At 45.6% G+C, this 18,198-nt stretch overlaps 1 protein-coding gene across 4 annotated transcripts in view; it reads left to right on the forward strand.

The window, feature by feature from the left end:
- Positions 1-10,822, forward strand: part of CBFB (core-binding factor subunit beta) — a 121,741-nt gene extending 110,919 nt beyond the window's left edge. Inside the window, exons 5-6 of one of the 4 annotated variants that reach the window (XM_075940407.1) lie at positions 3,563-3,764; positions 10,358-10,822. In XM_075940407.1, coding sequence (XP_075796522.1) covers positions 3,563-3,764; positions 10,358-10,695 — 540 coding nt within the window. In that variant the 3' untranslated portion in view covers positions 10,696-10,822. Of the gene's footprint in view, positions 1-3,562; positions 3,765-4,007; positions 4,059-10,357 lie in introns of those variants that run through there. The other 3 variants (XM_075940406.1, XM_075940408.1, XM_075940409.1) reach the window with 3 other exon arrangements.
- Positions 10,823-18,198: the final 7,376 nt, after the last annotated feature.

An 18,198-nucleotide genomic window follows, 5' to 3' on the forward strand; every position in this document is an offset into this window, starting at 1 on the left:
GTCTTGCTTCTTGGAACCTTGAAAGTATCTTGGATGATCTGTAACATTCTGTTATCCTATCAACTTTCTCCTCCTTGTCTGCATGTACCAATATATCACCACATAGGATATTACTCTCTTGCCTTCAGATGTCAATTTTTCCCATATCTTAAACCCATGAGAGTGACAAATTGCAGGGGTGATATGAAAACCTGGGGGACTCTTGTGAAACAGAACTATTGTCCCTTGTTAGTGAACCCAACTTTGTACCAAGACTCAAGGTGCAAGGGAATGGCAGAAGTGGCATTTGCTACATCTATTACTGTGAACTACTGTGCACCTGCTGCTACTGCAGCAACTACTACTTGGTAATTGAAGTAGGGGATTTAGGTAGGGTTGGTCCTGCTTTGGGCAGGGGCTGGACTTGATGACTCCTGAGGTTTCTTCCAGCCCTAGGATTCTACTTGGCCACTGTTCCAGTAGTGCCTGGGGTTACTGCATTTAATGCTCTAAAATTCACTGTCCTTCCCCAGGTTTCCCCATTCCCCTTCAGTACAGGCCAAAGTGGGGCATTATTAATACTAACATTTGCACAATAACACCCTGTTCTTAACAAAATGTCAGTGGTAGATTTTAGTCCTTCTGCCTCCTGGGGACACCTGTATTGAGGCTTTTGAATTAAAACCTCAGCGTCAATTTTATCACATTCCAATTTTTTTTAGCCCATCCTTCAAAAAATGTATCCACCATGCTTGCCTTCCTGCTGATAGCTGCACACCTATAGCTAGTATTAATGGAGGGGAGAATATTTCTGCTGGCTCTTCAGTATTTGCCCAAAGGAACCCATTGGCTAAAAGCTTCGTCTCTTCTCAATAATGTGTTTCAGAACACAGTATTTTACCCTTGACTCCCCAGGAAGGAGAGGGGGTTGTGACTGGGGCAGGAGATCAGAGTGCAGGAGGGGGTGCATGGTCTGGGAGAGGGTGGATGCATGAGAGGAGTCTGACCTGGAGGAGGGGTTGCAGGTTCTGGAAGGGGTTGTGACCTGCAGCTGGGGATTGGGTTGTAAGCTAGAGCAGGAGAGGACAGGGGATTTGGGTGTAGGGCCTGGGAGGGAGTAGGGGTGTATGAGTGAGGGTGCAGAGGGTTTGGGTTGTGACCTGGGGAAGTAGTGCGGGGGTGGGAGGTGGGGGAAGGTAGGGGTGGAGTACCAGGTGCAGGTTCTAGTTGGGAGGTGCTTACCTGAAGCAGCTCCCAGCCAGCAGCCCAGCAGGTCCCTCAGACAGGCTCCCTGCCTTCCATGCCCCTGCACACCACTCACCTCACCTGGCTTGCAGGGTCCATGCACTGTCTGTGCACTGCACACCTGGTTATGCGCTACTGGGACCACAAGCAAGGCCCAGGTCTCAGAACTGCAAGACTGTACTGGGGGTGGGACAGTGTATGAAGCCCCTCCTCCAAGGGCAAATGGCACACAGAGAACATAACAAGAGCGGCCACACTGGGTCAGACCAAAGGTCCATCTAGCCCAGTATCCTGTCTTCTGACGGTGGCCAGTGCCAGGTGCTCCAAAGGGAGTAAATAAAACAAGTAATCATCAAGTGATCCCTCTCTTGTCATCCATATCCAGCCTCTGATGAACAGAGGCTAGGGATACCATTCCTACCCATCCTGGCTAATAAGTATGGATGGATCTAACCTCCTCGAATTTATCTACAGTAGTTCTTTTTAGAAGCCTGTTAAAGTCCTGGTCTTCACAACATCCTCTGGCAAGGAGTTCCACAGGTTCACTGTGTCCTGAGTGAAGAAAAACTTCCTTTTTGTTTGTTTTAAACCTGCTACCTATTAATTTCATTTGGTGACCCCTAGTTCTTCTTCGAGTAGTGTCCCTGTGGGTGCTCCACTGAAAGGTGTCGGGCTCATCCCAGCGCTGCAGTCCGGAGATTTTTCTGTAGGGCTGTGTCTAGACTGGCATGATTTTGCGGAAATACTTTTAACAGAAAAGTTTTTCCATTAAAAGTATTTCCGCAAACGCGCGTCTAGATTGTCATGGATGCTTTTGCGCAAAAAGTGCTTTTGTGCAAAAGCATGTGTGGCCAGTCTAGATGAGATTTTGCATTAGAAAGCCCCGATCGCCATTTTAGCCATCGGGGCTTTTTTGCGCAAAATAGTTCTTCCCTGTCTACACTGGCCCTCTTGCGCAAGTATTCTTGCCCGCACGATGCATCTGGTCCCTCTGCACCGGGCAACATCACGGCACCAGGGGTTTCACCTGTATACCCGTCACCGATATCCCCAGTGCCTAGATCGCTTCCATAGACCAGAGTGTATCGGAGGTTGGACTAGTCTTTTCTGTGCCAGCTAGTCCACCCCCTCCTCCACCACTGAGGTCATTCTTGTCCACCAAGATGCAAAGGAAGGCTCGACATATATGTACTCCTTCTCCCATTCCTGACAGGCCGGTGTTCTCACCTGAGCAGTCACCGTCCCCACGTCATCATACAGGCAGGCATGATCACAATCAGTACAGGTCACCATCTCGCCACCATCCCCATGGAGATCACGTACACCTCCCCGGTACTACTGTTCATACCGATCCAGATCTCTGTCTCATTATACAGTCCATTCGGGATCGGACGTGTCTCCATCACGATCACACTACTCACGATACGAAAGCGTCACTTCCTATTCTCCTTGGCGCTTTCCGCATCACCACGGTAGTCGCTACACTCACTCCTACCAACACCGTACGCATTCCCGTAGTGTGGCTCACTTGCCATCAATTTCACCAGAATGTCCTTGTTCTCGATCGCCACATCTTCCTACCCAGGCCTCACCAACACCCATGGGAGACGCTCCCTCAACTTCCACCCATAATGAGAGTGAAACGGGCATTCGAAATAAAGCCCTATTTCGAACTACCTGTTATTCCTCCTGCAATGAGGTTTAACAGGTAGTTTGAAATAAGGCTTTTTTTGAATGCCCATTTCACTGCCACATGTAGACACGGGCAGTTATTCCAGGCTTGTAAATTTCAAAAATGGTGCCCAGCCGGGAAGATGCAAATCAAGCGCAGGATATTTAAATCCCGGGCTTGATTTGCAATTCCGAATGCCTCCATTTGCAGCACTATTCCAAAATAGGCTGCAAGTGTAGACATACCCTAAGAAACAAATCCTTGCCTGGCAGACCGAAAGCTCGTTCGGCCAGAAACGCGGCTACTTCTATGGCATTTCGTAAGGATGTGCCCCTTTGCGACATATGCCGGGCTGCTACGTGGTCCTCTGCATCAACCTTCGCCAGGCACTACGTCCTTCAATGTGTCCTGGCTACAGATGTGGCAGTAGCGCACACAGTGCTCTCCATGGTGCAAAGACCTTGATGCTGAAGCACAGGATGAATTCTGGGTCACTGCTCACACTCACCTTTCAGTGGAGCATCTACGGGGACACTACTTGAAGAAGAAGAAAGAGTTACTCAACTGTGTAGTAACATCTGTTCTTTGAGATGTGTGTCCCCGTAGGTGCTCCACGACCTGCTCTCGTCCCTGCTTTGGAACTATTGTCCTTCTGTATTTTTTCAGCTGTTCCGGCTAGGAGGAACTGGCGGGACGGACCGTGTGTCACAGAAAGGGTGCAAATGGCGCAACACGGCTTCTGCGCATGAGCGGTCCTCCAGGGGCTACTGCTACAGAAAAATCTCTGGAGTGGCGCTGGGACGAGCCCAACATCTTTCAGTGGAGCACCCAGAGGGACACATCTCGAAGAACAGATGTTACTACATAGGTGAGTAACTCTTTCTTCTTATGTGATGGGAACAAGTAAATAGCTTTTCCTTATTCACTTTCTCCACACCTCTCATGACTGTATAGTCCTCTATCATATTCCCCCTTAATCTCTTTTCTAAAATGAAAAGTCCTACTCTTTTTAATCTCTCTCCGAGAGCCATTCCAAACTTATAATCATTTTTATTGCCCTTTTCTGAACCTTTTCCAATGCCAGTGTTTTTTTGTTTTTGTTTTTGTTTAGATCTGTACACGGTATTCAGGATGTGGGCACACCCTGGATTAATATAGAGAGGTGATAAGATATTCTCTGCCTTTTTCTCTATCCCTTTTTTAATTATTCCTAATGTTTTGTTTGCTTTTTTGACTGCTGCTGCTGCACATTGAGTAGTATGCAGGGAGCACAGCAGGTAGAAGCACCTGCCCAAAGCTCCTGCTGGGCCATAGGACAGTGGAGAGCTGGATCCAGCAGTTTGGCAGGCTGAATCTGGCTTGTGAGCCCCCTGTGAAAGAGCCACCAAGGGGAAAAAAGGGCTTTATTCCTCTTATGTCAATCTCACCTGCAACATGCAGGTAAATCAGAATGGCAGAGGAATAAATGTCTACACAAGGGATAAAGCCATGGAAATTCAACTCCCGCCCCAGGGTCTCCAAGCAGATCTAGCCACATATTTGAACTGATTTGTGAGTCTGCAGGATTGGAAGTCAATGACCAGATCCTAGTTCTCTTGGGCGGATGTGGGAGAAGGGAAAGGCACACTGACCCTTCTCCCCACCAGTGCTGTTGCACAGTGAGTCAGTAGAATCCCCTTCCCCCTACTTGCACTCCCTGAATACAAGGGGAGGCTATCAGGGTCACCTGTGGTGGCGAGATCCTGCCACCCCTCTTCCAGGACTGGCGGTGCAGGGAAAGGGGTGATAAGCTCTGTTTCAGGCTCCACTGGTGGCTACTCCTACATGTACTCACATAGCGACACTCTTGCCTGCTTGTTGTCTCTAGCAGCAAAACGCGAGCAGCACTTCTTCAGCACTAGTGGCTTGAGAAGCCACAACCGGTGCCGCTGTGTTTGCCTTCTTGGCTGGAGCTCCTTCTCCCACTCTTGGACCCTTTTGTTGAGCTATAAATGGTTGAGTTTGTGTCTCAGGCAGTTCGTTGCTAGATTAGCTCATTGGTTGTCATGACACATCCAGATGACTGTAAGGGTATGTCCACACTACACAGCTTTTAGCGGTAAGGCCCTGTTGTTTTTGCTGACATAATACTTCTGCCCCCAACAAATGGGTTTTGCTTTGTGGGTAGCAGCCCTCTCCTGCTGCAGCAGAACTTTGCAGATCATGGGGGGGTGGAGGAGGTTAGCACCCGGGAATGATAAAAGTTTTGTTAAGCAAGTGCAGTTTGGGTAATATCCCCACTTTACACATTGTTCTAGCACATGTGGAAACAGGGTCGTACAGCATGCCTGCTCTGTGAAGCACCCTGCTGACCTGTGGCACTACAGGCACTCAGTACCTCAGTTTCCCTACTCTCAGGACTCTTGAGAACTCCACATAATCCACCCGGATGTAAGATGAAAAAACCTGTCAGGGTTCTACTTTATTAAATCTAAAAGAATCTTGAATTACAGTCTGTCCATGGGGCCCAAGCCTGCACAGTCCTCCTTGCACCTGCAGTTCTCAATCCTGTGACCACATCTCTTTTAGGGTGGGTTCTCTTTCTGAGCACCCCATGCAACTCGAGGCCTCGTTTATAGTAGGAGTTCAGGTCAAATTTTGGCACATAAAATTGATTTTTCTAAACAATGAGTCCATACTATCAAGGCCATTCTGTCAATTTTAAGAGTAGCTGATGTCAATTTGGGGCATTCCTGCTTTTTACAAGGAGTAACACACATTTCAACCTTGCATGGCAGTCCCAGCATGGAGAAAGTCAATGCTCTTTGCCTCTGGGAGGCATCCTATAGTAGCCTGCTGTCACTGCTCTGGCCAGAACTTGCAGCTGTACTGCTTTCCAACAAGAAAAGCCCAAGGAAAGTTTGAATTTCCTTTCTCATGTGGCCAGCCTTAGGAGCACATCTCAGAGCAGGTAGCACACCTGAGCAGCACACGTGGCCATGAGTTCAAGTCTCATAAGCTCCAGTTCCCAGGGGCGCAAAAGAGTCCCAGCATGGAGTGTGCAGGAGATCTTGGACCTCATCAAGGTGTGGGGAGAGGAATCTATTCTCTCAGAGCTCCAAAACAGCAAAAGAAATGCCACTATGTATGCGAACATAGCCATGTTCCTGGTGGAGAGAGAATACTCCAGGGACTCCAAACAGTGCCATGTTAAAATAAAGGAGCTGAGACAGTCCTTTCACAAAACAAGGTAGGCAACAGCCGGTGGAACGAGGTGTACCGGTAGTTCGAATTAGAAAGCCTAATTCGAACTAACTACTCCGTGCCGCGTGTAGCCGCACGGCACGGGGTTCGCACTAGCCGGCTTTTAAAAATGGCGGCGCCGGCTTTATGCTAATGAAGCCCGGGAAATTCAAATCCCAGGCTTTATTAGCAAGTTCGGTATGCATACATTACCCCCCTAGTTCGAACTAGGGGGGTAGTGTAGACATACCCTTAGTTACAGATAGACACATACACACGCACAAACTTTTTCAAATATATAGAACATAAGAACGGCCATACTGGTCAGACCATCTAGCTCAGTATCCTGTCTTCTGACAGTGGCCAATGCCAGATGCCCCAGAGGTAGCGAACAGAACAGGTAATCACATGATCCCTCTCCTGTCATCCATTTCCAACCTCTGACAAACAGAGGCTAGGGACACCATTCCTACCCCCTGGCTAATAGCCATTGATGGACCTAAACTCCCTGAATTTGACTAGTTCTTTTTTGAATCCTGTTAAAGTCCTGGTCTTCACAACATCCTCTGGCAAGGAGTTCCACAGGTTGACTGTACACTGCACAAAGAAAAACTTCCTTTTGTTTGTTTTAAACCTGCTACCTATTAATTTCATTTGTGACCCCTAGTTCTTATGTTATGGGAACAAGTAAATAATTTTTCTTTATTCACTTTTTCCACACCAGTCATGATTGTATAGACCTCTATCATATCCCCCTTAGTCTCCTCTTTTTTTAGTTGAAAAGTCCCAGTCTTTTAAACTCTCTTCACATGGGACCTGTTCCAAACCCCTAATCATTTTTGTTGCCCTTTTCTGAACATTTTCCAATGCCATGCATAATAATAGATATCACCAATTTGAGGTGTCTACCCTGATGTAGGCACTCACATTTGTAAGCTGTTCCAGACAATATTACACACCCTACACTCTATTGTAATAATCTTTGTGCAAAATATGCCTTGTGAAGTATATGAAAAATTAATAACTCACTGATCAATAATATAGTGAAATGTGTTTACTTAACCTTATGGTCAAATTATGCAATCCAATGATAAAGGCAAATGTTCAAATTCACGTAGTCCTAATTAGGTGAAGCAGGCCTATCTTAAAGGGTTGGGTGTTTATCTCTATTTGAATACAAGCTGTAAAAAGAGTCCTCTGACAGCAAGAAGAGGAAAAAAGAAGACAAAGAAAAGTTGCATTTCATCATGAACAGATAAAAAGAAATAACATGAGATATCCACCTCCTACCCTGTTTCCTTGCTCTCAGCTGGAAAGAGCTTTAACTAGGTATCTGAGGAAACTATTTTTCAGAGCGTGAATTAACTATAAAAGAAAAGGGCAAAAATCCCACAGGCATCTCTCCCTGTCCATCTCTCTTGCACCAAATAATACCAAACAAAATCAGCTCTTTGACTTTGGGAAGGATCATGTCTTTCTGATTGATCGGAGCCTATGGTAAGAACCTTACCTTGCTTGAACCAAGCCTAGTTTTAGTCTCAGAAACCATTTGATCTTTATTGCTCTTATAACCATTTTTAACTTTAATTCACTTAACAGCTAAACTTATAAACTTGATTTATTCTTTAATCAAAACTAATCCAGTGTTGTAGTTCAATTGAGCTGTGTGGTAACTATTTAAAGGGACACCAAACCTAAAATATCTGAACTGTCCAAAAGAAGGTAGAACACACAATTCTGGGCGGAAAATTAGGGACTTGGAAGTGTGTTATGATCACTCTTCAAATAGTAACCAAGGCTGCTGGAAGCTAGAGTGTGGCTTGTGTTTGCTGAGAGGCTGTTAGAGTCAGAGCTGTGGCTATAAAGCAGACAGGGCGTGACCTGCATAAGGGCAAGCCATTTGTGAGAGGCACAGGTGGGAGCTACAGCAGTACAGCATTGTGAGGCACCTCAGGTTGCAGGGCAGAGACAATGCAGTGCCTTCACTGGTCAGGATTTCACATTAGGAGGGTCATAGAGTTAACAATGTACATGCTGGATTTGGAGTTCTCCCATGTGCCACCATTTTTATGCTGGAATGTCTCTGCAAGAAATTCACCCTTGTGCAGAGGGCCAGCATAAAGTCTATACACCTCTTGAGTCTCAGTTAAGCTTTCAAAATAAGGAGAGTTGAGTAGGAGTTGAAGTAACCAGTGCATATGCCTTGCACTCTGGCACTCTGCACTGGAGCAAATTTGTGCATTGACCTTCTGCTAGTGGAAACCACCATAGTAGCTATAGAGAATAAAGAGCTGCATGCTCATTTGCTAGAACATGGGTTCCCAAACCAGGAGGGCGTGCCCCCCCCTGGAGGGGCATGAAGAAATTCCAGGGGGGGTGCGAGGCCACATACACCCCTGTCAATCCCACCCCAAGTTTTGCTGCTATTTTTGTTGGGGGGGGGCATGAGGGTTTCTCAAAAATCAGAAAAGGAGCATGATGCCAAAAAGTCTGGGAACTACTGTGCTAGAAGGAACATCTCATTATACAAGTAACAAATCTCTAAGGGTGCGTCTATCCTGGCTCCCTAGTTCAAACTAGGGATGCAAATGTAGGCAACTGAAATTGCTAATGAAGCTGGGATTTAAATATCCCCCACTTCATTAGCATGATCTCGCCGGCACGTTACTCCGCTCAACAGCTGATTTGAACCAGGAAGTGCGCGCTGGGACACGTTAGTTTGAAATCAAACCTCTTGGTTCGAACTAACGTTACTCCTCAAAAAATGATCCCACGCCAGCGAGATCATGCTAATGAAGCGGGGGAAATTTAAATCCCCACTTCATTAGCAATTCCGATCACCTCCATTTGCATCCCTAGCTCAAACTAGGGAGCAAGTGTAGACATACCCTAAGTGGGTTTGTGTGGAGAAATCCGGAAAGAATTGCATTATTTTCATGGCATATCTCATCTCTGAGTGTGAGCCATACCAAGTTCCAGCATATTTTATTTCCTGGCTATTAAGAGGAAACCTTATGCATCTTTTCTGTCTCTGCTTCTAGCTATCTACCGTTGTACCCACACATCCTATTCAATGTCCACAGAACAGGTTGTATCTAAACCCACATGGAATATGTATTATTTCTAAAGTAAACTTTCTTTCAATAAAGAGAAACTTGTACATCTGTTTCTAATGAAACATACATATTTAGATCTAACTCTGCATGACTCATAGCTTTAAATATATCTAGAGGGTCCAAGTTCTGTGAAATTCCTATAATTGTAATGGCCATGAATGGAGAAACATTACAGAGGAAATCAGCAGAGTAGTAAGCATTTTGGAGGAACTGCTATTTTGTGGTTAAAGCCACACCCAGAGGTATTTTATTGCTTTATTATTTACTGCTTAGAAATTTTTCTTCTTCAAATCCAGTCCTTGTGTCTGGCCTCAAGCCACAAAGTCCAAGCTCACGCTCAGGGTGGGATGTTGGATCTAAAGAATTTTATAAGCAGATGTTGATGCTACTGCTCCTGGAGCAGTCAGATTCTGTTTTCCTGAGCCTGTTGATGGGGGTGAGGATGGATTCCATTTAATCAGAAACAGATTGAGAGGGAAGTTGACAGAACCGCTACTGTTCCTCTGCAGCCTGCTTGATTTAGTCCTTTAACACAATCAAACATTTTTGTTCATAAGGGCAAAAGACATAAAAATATCTTTGAATGAGACCCAGATGCCTCTTCTCTGCCCTCCTGATAGATGTTAAGTGTCCTGTGGCTTTATAATTAAACCTCTGGGTTGGTCTTGTGCTGTAGCACTGGGCTTGAGCTCATGAGATTGAGATTCAGTTCCAAATGGAGGGACCCTGCACACATAGCTGGGCAAAATCAGGATAAGAACTATCCCTTTGCATGTCTTGGAGCATCTGCTTTTCTGACCGTGTATCTGGAGAGTACCTAGCGTACTGCGGGCTGGTCTGAACTGGGTGTTTTTAGAAAATGAATGATAGGATTTGAATTGTATGGCAGTAAGCATGGTATAACATTTATCAGGATGGATAGCTTTACAGAGCTTTGCTTAGCTCTGTAAAGAAATGGACATCTAGGGCATTGCCTCCGTGTTCTGCCCTGGCAAAGATTGGTTAAATTCAGAACATATTTGGGAAAATTTTCAGTGAGGGAATATTTGCAATTAAATCATTTAATTGATGGCCAACACTGTCTCCAGCCAACAGGTTTCCTCTTATTTCTCTTCATTTTCAGCTGCTGTTCTCTCCTACAATGCATATGGCCTGCTGCAGATGATTAAAGGCTTTGGCCCTGTAGCGAGCTTTGGGAATGTTACTTGTAGAAAACACAGCAGTACTGACATGCATGTTGCTGATTTACATTTGCTCCCAGATGTTTTGATATTGCTGGAGCCATCGGCCTGTGGGAACGTCTGCAGTCTTTTTTGTATCAATTTCAATTCCATGGAATGCAGCTGTACATTTGCTTTGAAAGCTCTTCTAAACGTGACCAGTACAAAAGGCTTTCTTGAGAGGAGATGGGAGAGCAGAGAAAACTCAGCTGTCAAGCAAGTTCCTTATTTAAACACATAAGAAGCTCCCTTGGGAATCTTTGGATGCACATGCCTTAGCTTTATTTCTTAAATCCCCTAGGGCCAGATTCTGATGTGAGTGATTGTCACGTTACTGGATTTTGAGGGGAGCAGCCAGATCACTGTTGCACCTATGGGGGGGGGGTTGGCCCCAAAAATGGTATAAAAGGGGGCCATATGAGGTGTTGAATAGAAGCTCACTGTCTGCTAATCCTGTTTACGCTAGTCATGTGATTGTATAATGTCTGTGTGTGTAGTTAGGAGTCTGTAATCTGTGTAGATACTGAATATTTCTCTGCATGTGATTGAGCAGTGGACAGAGCCCGGCCTATGGACATGCTAATCAGCCAGGCCCTGTGGGACAATGGCACTCAATGGACCAAGGACACACCTAAAGAATGAGGGTGACTCATACCTAAGGGCTAACAGCAGGGGACACAGGAATAAGCCGTGGGCCAGGTGACCTGCTGTAGCCAAGAAGAGACCAGGAAGGAGGGATAAATAGGCCATGTGGGGGACTCCATCTTGGTCTTCAGCTCAGCACTTCATCCCAGAGGCAGCAATGCAGGGATTGAAGAGCCGGAAAGACCTGTGGACCCATCCTGATCCTAGGATGTGCAACAAGGACTCTTAAGCCAGCAGCTGTAACATCTCTGCTAGAGCCTGCATCGAGAACTGGGAGATTCGGTGCATGTAATGTATGATTCTTTAGCAACCTCACTCTCATGCTTTTCTTTCTTGTGGTAATAAACCTTTAGAGGATATATTCTAAAGGATTGGCTCAGCGTGATTTGTGGGTAAGGTCCAGAGGGTAAATAGACCAGGGATCTGTGGCTAGTTTCTTGGAACCGGACAGAACTTGTTTGGGGTAGGTGGGATTGGGTGCTAAGACCCCCCCACCTGTGTATGAGGCCCGGGGGAAGCGTCACAAGTTTGGGGCATCATAACTCAAACCCTCATTTACGATAGGTGCTGTGCACCTATCGTAAATGTGGGCCAAGGATGTAAGTTGGGGTTTTTTGGCCCCTTCCGCACTTACAACCATTTTTGTAAGTGTGGGGGGTCGGAACTCGGGAGGTTGCAAGTCGGGCGCCCCTGTAGAAAAGAAGTCCTGCATCCTGTCTTGAAGAGTTCCTGATGCAGTTTACTGGAACTCAAACTTACCCTCACTCTGGATTCTGTTCCTTAGCTTTGGGGTTACAGTGCCGTAATGCCTCTCTTCCTCTATTGGCTTCTCTCCCAGTCTTCCTGGCACAATACAGGCTAGTCTCCCACTTGTCCCACTTACATCAGAGCTTGTGTTCAGCTCCAGATAAGGGAGGCCTGTACTTAGCTGATTAGATGCCATTCTCAGTTAAACTAATCTTAATCCAGTCATGTTAATAATAGCACCGTGGATTTACACTATTGCCGCCAAAACCCAATTCAGCAAAGTGCTTAAGCACATGCCCATCAGTTCATATTTAATAAAGAAACAAAGTTTGTGCTTTCCTTCACTCATGCTTAAGCATAGAATTTGGTACTTTAAGTTAAAGCCTGAAACTAGAATTTAACTCAAGATCTTTTTCACCTGTACTTGAAGTAATCCAAATGACTACTCAACTCAGTGGCTGAATTTTCAGTATCAAGAGCCTAATCATGCAAAATGCAGAGTGCCTTCCACACTAGTTGAAGTCAGTGAGCCCTGTGCGTGCTCTCTACCTCTCAGGATTGGGCCATCCAGGTGGTTTTCTCAGGCATGCCATTTGCAGGAATCTCAGGCTCATATATGGAGTACTATGAACCTAGGTGCACATAACAAAATTTATTCTGCATGTTAATGGCAAAAAATAGAGGGAACATTGATAACAGTGCCTTTGACACAAAGCTAGGATGGCTGCAGACTAGCAAGGGTTTTTTGGTTTTTGTTTGGGTTTTTTTACAGTTCTAGGGCCCAAATCTGGGACACTATATCAGATTGTTGCAAACTAGAAATGACATAGAATTTACAAGCAAGAATTTGTCCTGAATTGGACTTGACTCCTCTCACAGCAAAGCAATGAGCTTTCATGGGCACAATCCACTAAGTGGGTCATGTCCACAAAAGCTCATGATACCATCTATGTTTTTTGTTAGTCTCTGTCATGATTCTGAGGGTTAGCCATCAGCCTGGGGATTGAGGGGTTAACTACACCTAGCCAGGTGGAGCGACCAGTAGGAATGTAGGTGGGACTTTCAAACTGGGACAAAGGAATTTGGGTTTTTTCCTTTCTCCCTTTTGTCTCTCTGGGTGTGTTCTCTACAGCTACAGAGAGGGACAGGCATGTCTCTCTCTCTCCAAGACACCATTCTTCATTTTCTGTAAGTAGGGTAAAGTTTAGGTAGTTTCGTTAGGCTTTATTGTTTTAAGGGTTGGGTATGGGATCTGATGTCTGACACTGTTTAAAAGATGTTTTGGCTTTTCTTTGTAACTAAGTTCTAGGCCCATGGGGTTTCTCCATGGGTATATTTTGTTACCTTCCCATCTAGTCATTGCTTGTTGTAATAATAAAAGTTCTTTCTTTTCTTTTTATTAACTTGGCATTGGTTAATTGTGTGCCCTGATTTTTATTTTAGGGGTGAGATTTCCCAAATGATCTTTCCCCTGATTTCTTTATCAACATTTGGGTGGTGGCAGCGGAAGTTTTATTCCCAAGATCTAGGTTTTTAAGATTTTGGGGGACGTTTTATACCAAAGCCTGGTAGATAAGGCTTTGGGGTACACTTGCTGGCCCCCACTTCTGCATTTATCATGCCAGAGTGGGGAAGGAGCCATGACAGTCTCTACGATGCTACAGGATTACTTCTTGTTTTTTAAGTTTTTCTTGTTACAGACTAACACAGCTACCCCTCTGAAATGAAGCAATGTTAATTCCAGTATGTGTCTGAATATAACTGTACTGGTCTCTGCCTGGAGGGAGGCCACACTGCCATATTACACTGTCTGATGACCAGTTATGAGGCCTATAGAACCCTGTCACAGTATAGGAGCTGTGGCCCATAGCCCAGGTCAACCATAGTCCTAGCCTCCAGGTCTCCAACTCAGGGTGAAGCTATTGAATGTCCAGGGACACAGATCAATGTGCTGACAACACTGCAGTCCACAGGCTCAGCCCTGGCTCAAAGCAGGTGTCATGAATAGGAGCTGCTAAGTAGAGTCTGACACCTGGAGAATGAGGAAAGGGTTAAGCAAATCTGGAGATGCACCGGAGGGAGGGGCTTCGGGCATTCAGCCAATGAAATGAAGATAGGAATTTCAAACCGAGGGGTTTTTTCTCTCCTCCTTTGTTTTTAGACCAGAGCAGTTTTTCCCCAAGTAACAGGAGAGATGGACTCTCCCAGGAATGAACTCCTTGAAATGTGTAAGTAGGGAAAAGTTTAGATAGTCCATCAGGTTTTATTATTTTCCTTGTTTGGGGGTTTGGAAATCATGTCTGAGCTGGTTAATTGTTTTTCTCTTTTGTAACTAAGGTTTTCAGGGATTCTCCCTGAGTCTATTTCACTCCATGACTTTTAACACCCAGTCATTTACTATGCTTGCAACAATAGCCTTGTTTTGATGATAAAAGTTTCTTTTTGTTTTGATTAACTGGTATTGGTTGATTTTTGTGTCCTTAAACCTACATGCCTAAGATACCCCATTGGGAGGAACAGAGCCCCACTGTTGTTCTTCGGGTGATGTCCCTCTGGATGCTCCACTGTTGGTGATGGATTGCCCAGAATCGCAAATTGGATCGTTGCATCTTGGCACTTGGGATCATTGGGATCTATATAGGCAGTGCTCATAAACTCACCCCATACCAGCAAAAAGATGCTTGCCTCCATCCCGATCCCTTCCTCCACCTGAAGATTCAGAGGAGGAGGAGGGACAGATAGGTGATGGGGATCCAGACCCTCATACACGGGATACTTCTCCCACAGATAACTTGTCATCCCTGCCAGATGATGCGCTCATACCATCTGACACATGCCCAACGGATGATCTTAAACAATTCCAGGAGTTATTCAAGAATGGCAACAAGTCAGCAGGTTCCACTTCAAGAAGTGTAGGAAAAGCAGCACCATTTGCTGAAGAATCTGCACCCCACGTTGCAGGGGAAAAATGCATTGCCCGTAGATGAGGCAATTATGGAGACATCTGATGGGCTGTGGCAAACCCCCGCATCTATTCAACCTACGTGCAAAAGGGCGGACAGAAAATACTTTGTTCTCCCCCAAAGGCACTGAATTTTTATTCACACACCCGCCATGTTGAGTTGGCTTAGCACAGATTTAAACTGCCCCAATATAAAATGGCTAACCAAGACAGGGACCACAAGAATTTAGATCTTTTTGATAGAAAAGTCTACTTTTCCTCCACACTTCAGCTTAGAATAGCAAATTACACTGCCCTCGTGGGAAATCAGGATTTTGATAATTATTCAAAACTGGGAGAGCTCATGGAACAGCTCCCCAAATCAAAGAAGCCTATCATGAGGGTCCATGAGGGCCACACTATTGCACATACTGCACTACAAACAACTCTAGTCGTGGCCAATACTGACACAGCAGTTGTGATGCAAAGGGCATCCTTGTTACAAGCTTCAGGTGTTCCTCATGAGCTCGAGTCTAAGGTGGAGGACCTCCCATTTGACAAGCAAAAGTTATTTGCATCCAACAAGGATGAGGTCCTTCATAGTAGCAAAGACTCAAGAACCACGCTGTGTACATGGGGCATGTATACACCTTATCAGCACAATCGCTGTACTCCATATAACTATAACATATATGGCCAATATAATTGGCCCCCTAAAAGAACTTACGAGGATACTCGATCTCGACAGCATCCTCAGAGGAGGCATTCCAACCAGCATCACCCCACTACCACTCAGGCCTCAAAACAGCAGGTTTAAGAGTATGGTTGAGAGTCTACACAACCTCCCCCATGATCCAATGCCAACACAGCAGTGCAATCTTTTTACCCCCCCGTTTTTGCCCCTTCCTACCACACTGGGAGTCCATAACATCGGACCGCTGGGTATTGGAGATAATCTGTAGGGGATACGCTATCCCCTTTACTTCTACCCCCCCTTCCTACCCCATCCGGCTTCAGGGAACCCTCTCACGAGAGCCTGTTAAGGCAGGAAGTAGATTGTCTCCTGCTGCTCGGAGCCATAGAAAGGGTACCCAACAAACTCCATGGAAGGTCTACTTCAAGTATTTCCTTACATAGAAAAGAACAGGGGGTTGAAGAGCAATTCTCAATCTCCACAAACTGAACAAATTTCTCAGGAAGCAGTGCTTCAAAATGGTCATGCTAACCACAATTATTCTGGCATTGGATCAAGGGGACTGGTTTGCAGCCCTTGACCTACAGGACACATACTTTCACATTACCATTCACCCAGCTCATCGCTGTTACCTTCATTTTGCACTGGGAGCAGACCACTATCAATATAAGGTTCTGCCTTTCGGCTTCTCCTCAGCTCCCCGAGTGTTTTCAAAGGTCCTAGCCATAGCCACTGCATACGTATGACAGCTACACATAGTCATCTTCCTATACCTAGACAACTGCTTGATAAAAGGGAGGTCAAGAGATGAGAATCTCCATGGTTAACAAGACCAAAACCCTCCTCACTCATCTTGGTCTTCTAATAAATGCACAAAAGTCAAAGCTAGAGCCAACCCAAGACAGAGCTCATCAGTACTCGACTCGACTCAGTCTTGGCCAGCACTTATTTACCTCAACAGCGATTCACAGACATCCAAGATTTCATCTCGGTCATATCCATTGTCCCTTCCACCATAATACTTACCTGCCTTAATCTGATGGGCCATATGGCTGCAACTATATACATTGTCCATTATGCACGCTTGTGTTTCTGATGCTTTCAATTATGGATAGCATCCATCTACAATCCCTCATGTCACTCATTGCACAAGAGGGTTACTGTACCAACAGATGTCCTCACATCCCTACACTGGTGGACATCAGTGGACAATCTCTTGGCAGGCATCCCCTTCCACCAACCCCAGCCCACAGTGCAAATCACAACATACGCATCCCTGCTGGGTTGGGGAACCCATCTTCAAGACCAGGTACTCCAGGGCAAGTAGTCTTCATCCAAGATGTCCCTGCACATCAATCTGTTAGAACTCAGGGCAGTGAGAAATGCCTGCACACACTTTGCACCCTAATTTGCCAATTGTACAGTTTGCGTCCTCATGGAAAATATCTCCACAATGTTTTACATAAACAGATAAAGCAGTGCTTGTGTATGCTTATAAGAAGCACACGGGATCTTTTTCAGGGGAGAAGGCAATACACTGTTTATTAAGAAGACTGCAGAGAAGCCGTTAGCATATGCTTTAAAAAGACAAACACATACACACATGCAGTCCTACAGATGTTGCATAGTTACCAATCTGTCATGGTTCAAGTCAGTCATACTGACCAGACAAGGTTGACTGAGTGAAGAGTAGGGGTCTTTCAATCACAATTCGAGGCTCCTCTGAGGCTTGGATTCATAGAATCATAGAACTGGAAGAGACCTCAGAAGGTCATCAAGTCCAGCCCCCTGCTCTAGGCAGGACCAATTGCAACTAAATCAACCTGGCCAGGGCTTTGTCCAGCTGAGACTTAAACACCTCTAGGGATGGAGACTCCACTACTTCCCTAGGTAACCCATTCCAGTGCTTCACCACCCTCCTAGTGAAAGAGTTTTTCCTAATATCCAACCTGGACCTCTCCCACCACAACTTGAGACCATTGCTCCTTGTTTTGCCATCTGTCACTACTGAGAACAGCCTCTCTCCATCCTCTTTGGAACCTTCCTTCAGGAAGTTCAAGGCTGCTATCAAATCCCCCCTCACTCTTCACTTCTGCAGACTAAACAGACCCAAGTCCCTCAGCCTCTCCTCATAAGTCATATGCTCCAGCCCCCTAATCATTTTGGTTGCCCTCCGCTGGACCCTCTCCAATGTGTCCACATTCTTTTTGTAGTGGGGGGCCCAGAACTGGACACAATACTCCAGATGTGGCCTCACCAAAGCCGAATAAAGGGGAATGATGACATCTCTGGATCTGCTGGCAATGCTCCTCTTAATGCAACCAAATATGCCATTAGCCTTCTTGGCTACAAGGGCACACTGTTAACTCATATCTAGCTTCTCATCCACTGTAACCCCCAGGTCCTTTTCTGCAGAACTACTTCTTAACCGGTTGGTCCCCAGCTTGTAACTATGCTTGGGATTCTTCCGTCCCAAGTGCAGGACTCTACACTTGTCCTTGTTGAACCTCATCAGATTTCTTGTGGCCCAATCCTCCAATTTGTCTAAGTCATTCTGTATCCTATCTCTGCCCTTAAGCGTATCTACCTTTCCCCCCAGCTTAGTGTCATCCGCAAACTTGCTGAGGGTGCAATCCATCCCCTCATCCAGCTCATTAATAAAGATATTGAACAAAACCGGTCCTAGAACCGAACCTTGGGGCACTCCGCTAGAAACT

Source organism: Pelodiscus sinensis, chromosome 12, assembly GCF_049634645.1.
Source record: "Pelodiscus sinensis isolate JC-2024 chromosome 12, ASM4963464v1, whole genome shotgun sequence".
NCBI classification, from domain to species: domain Eukaryota; kingdom Metazoa; phylum Chordata; order Testudines; family Trionychidae; genus Pelodiscus; species Pelodiscus sinensis.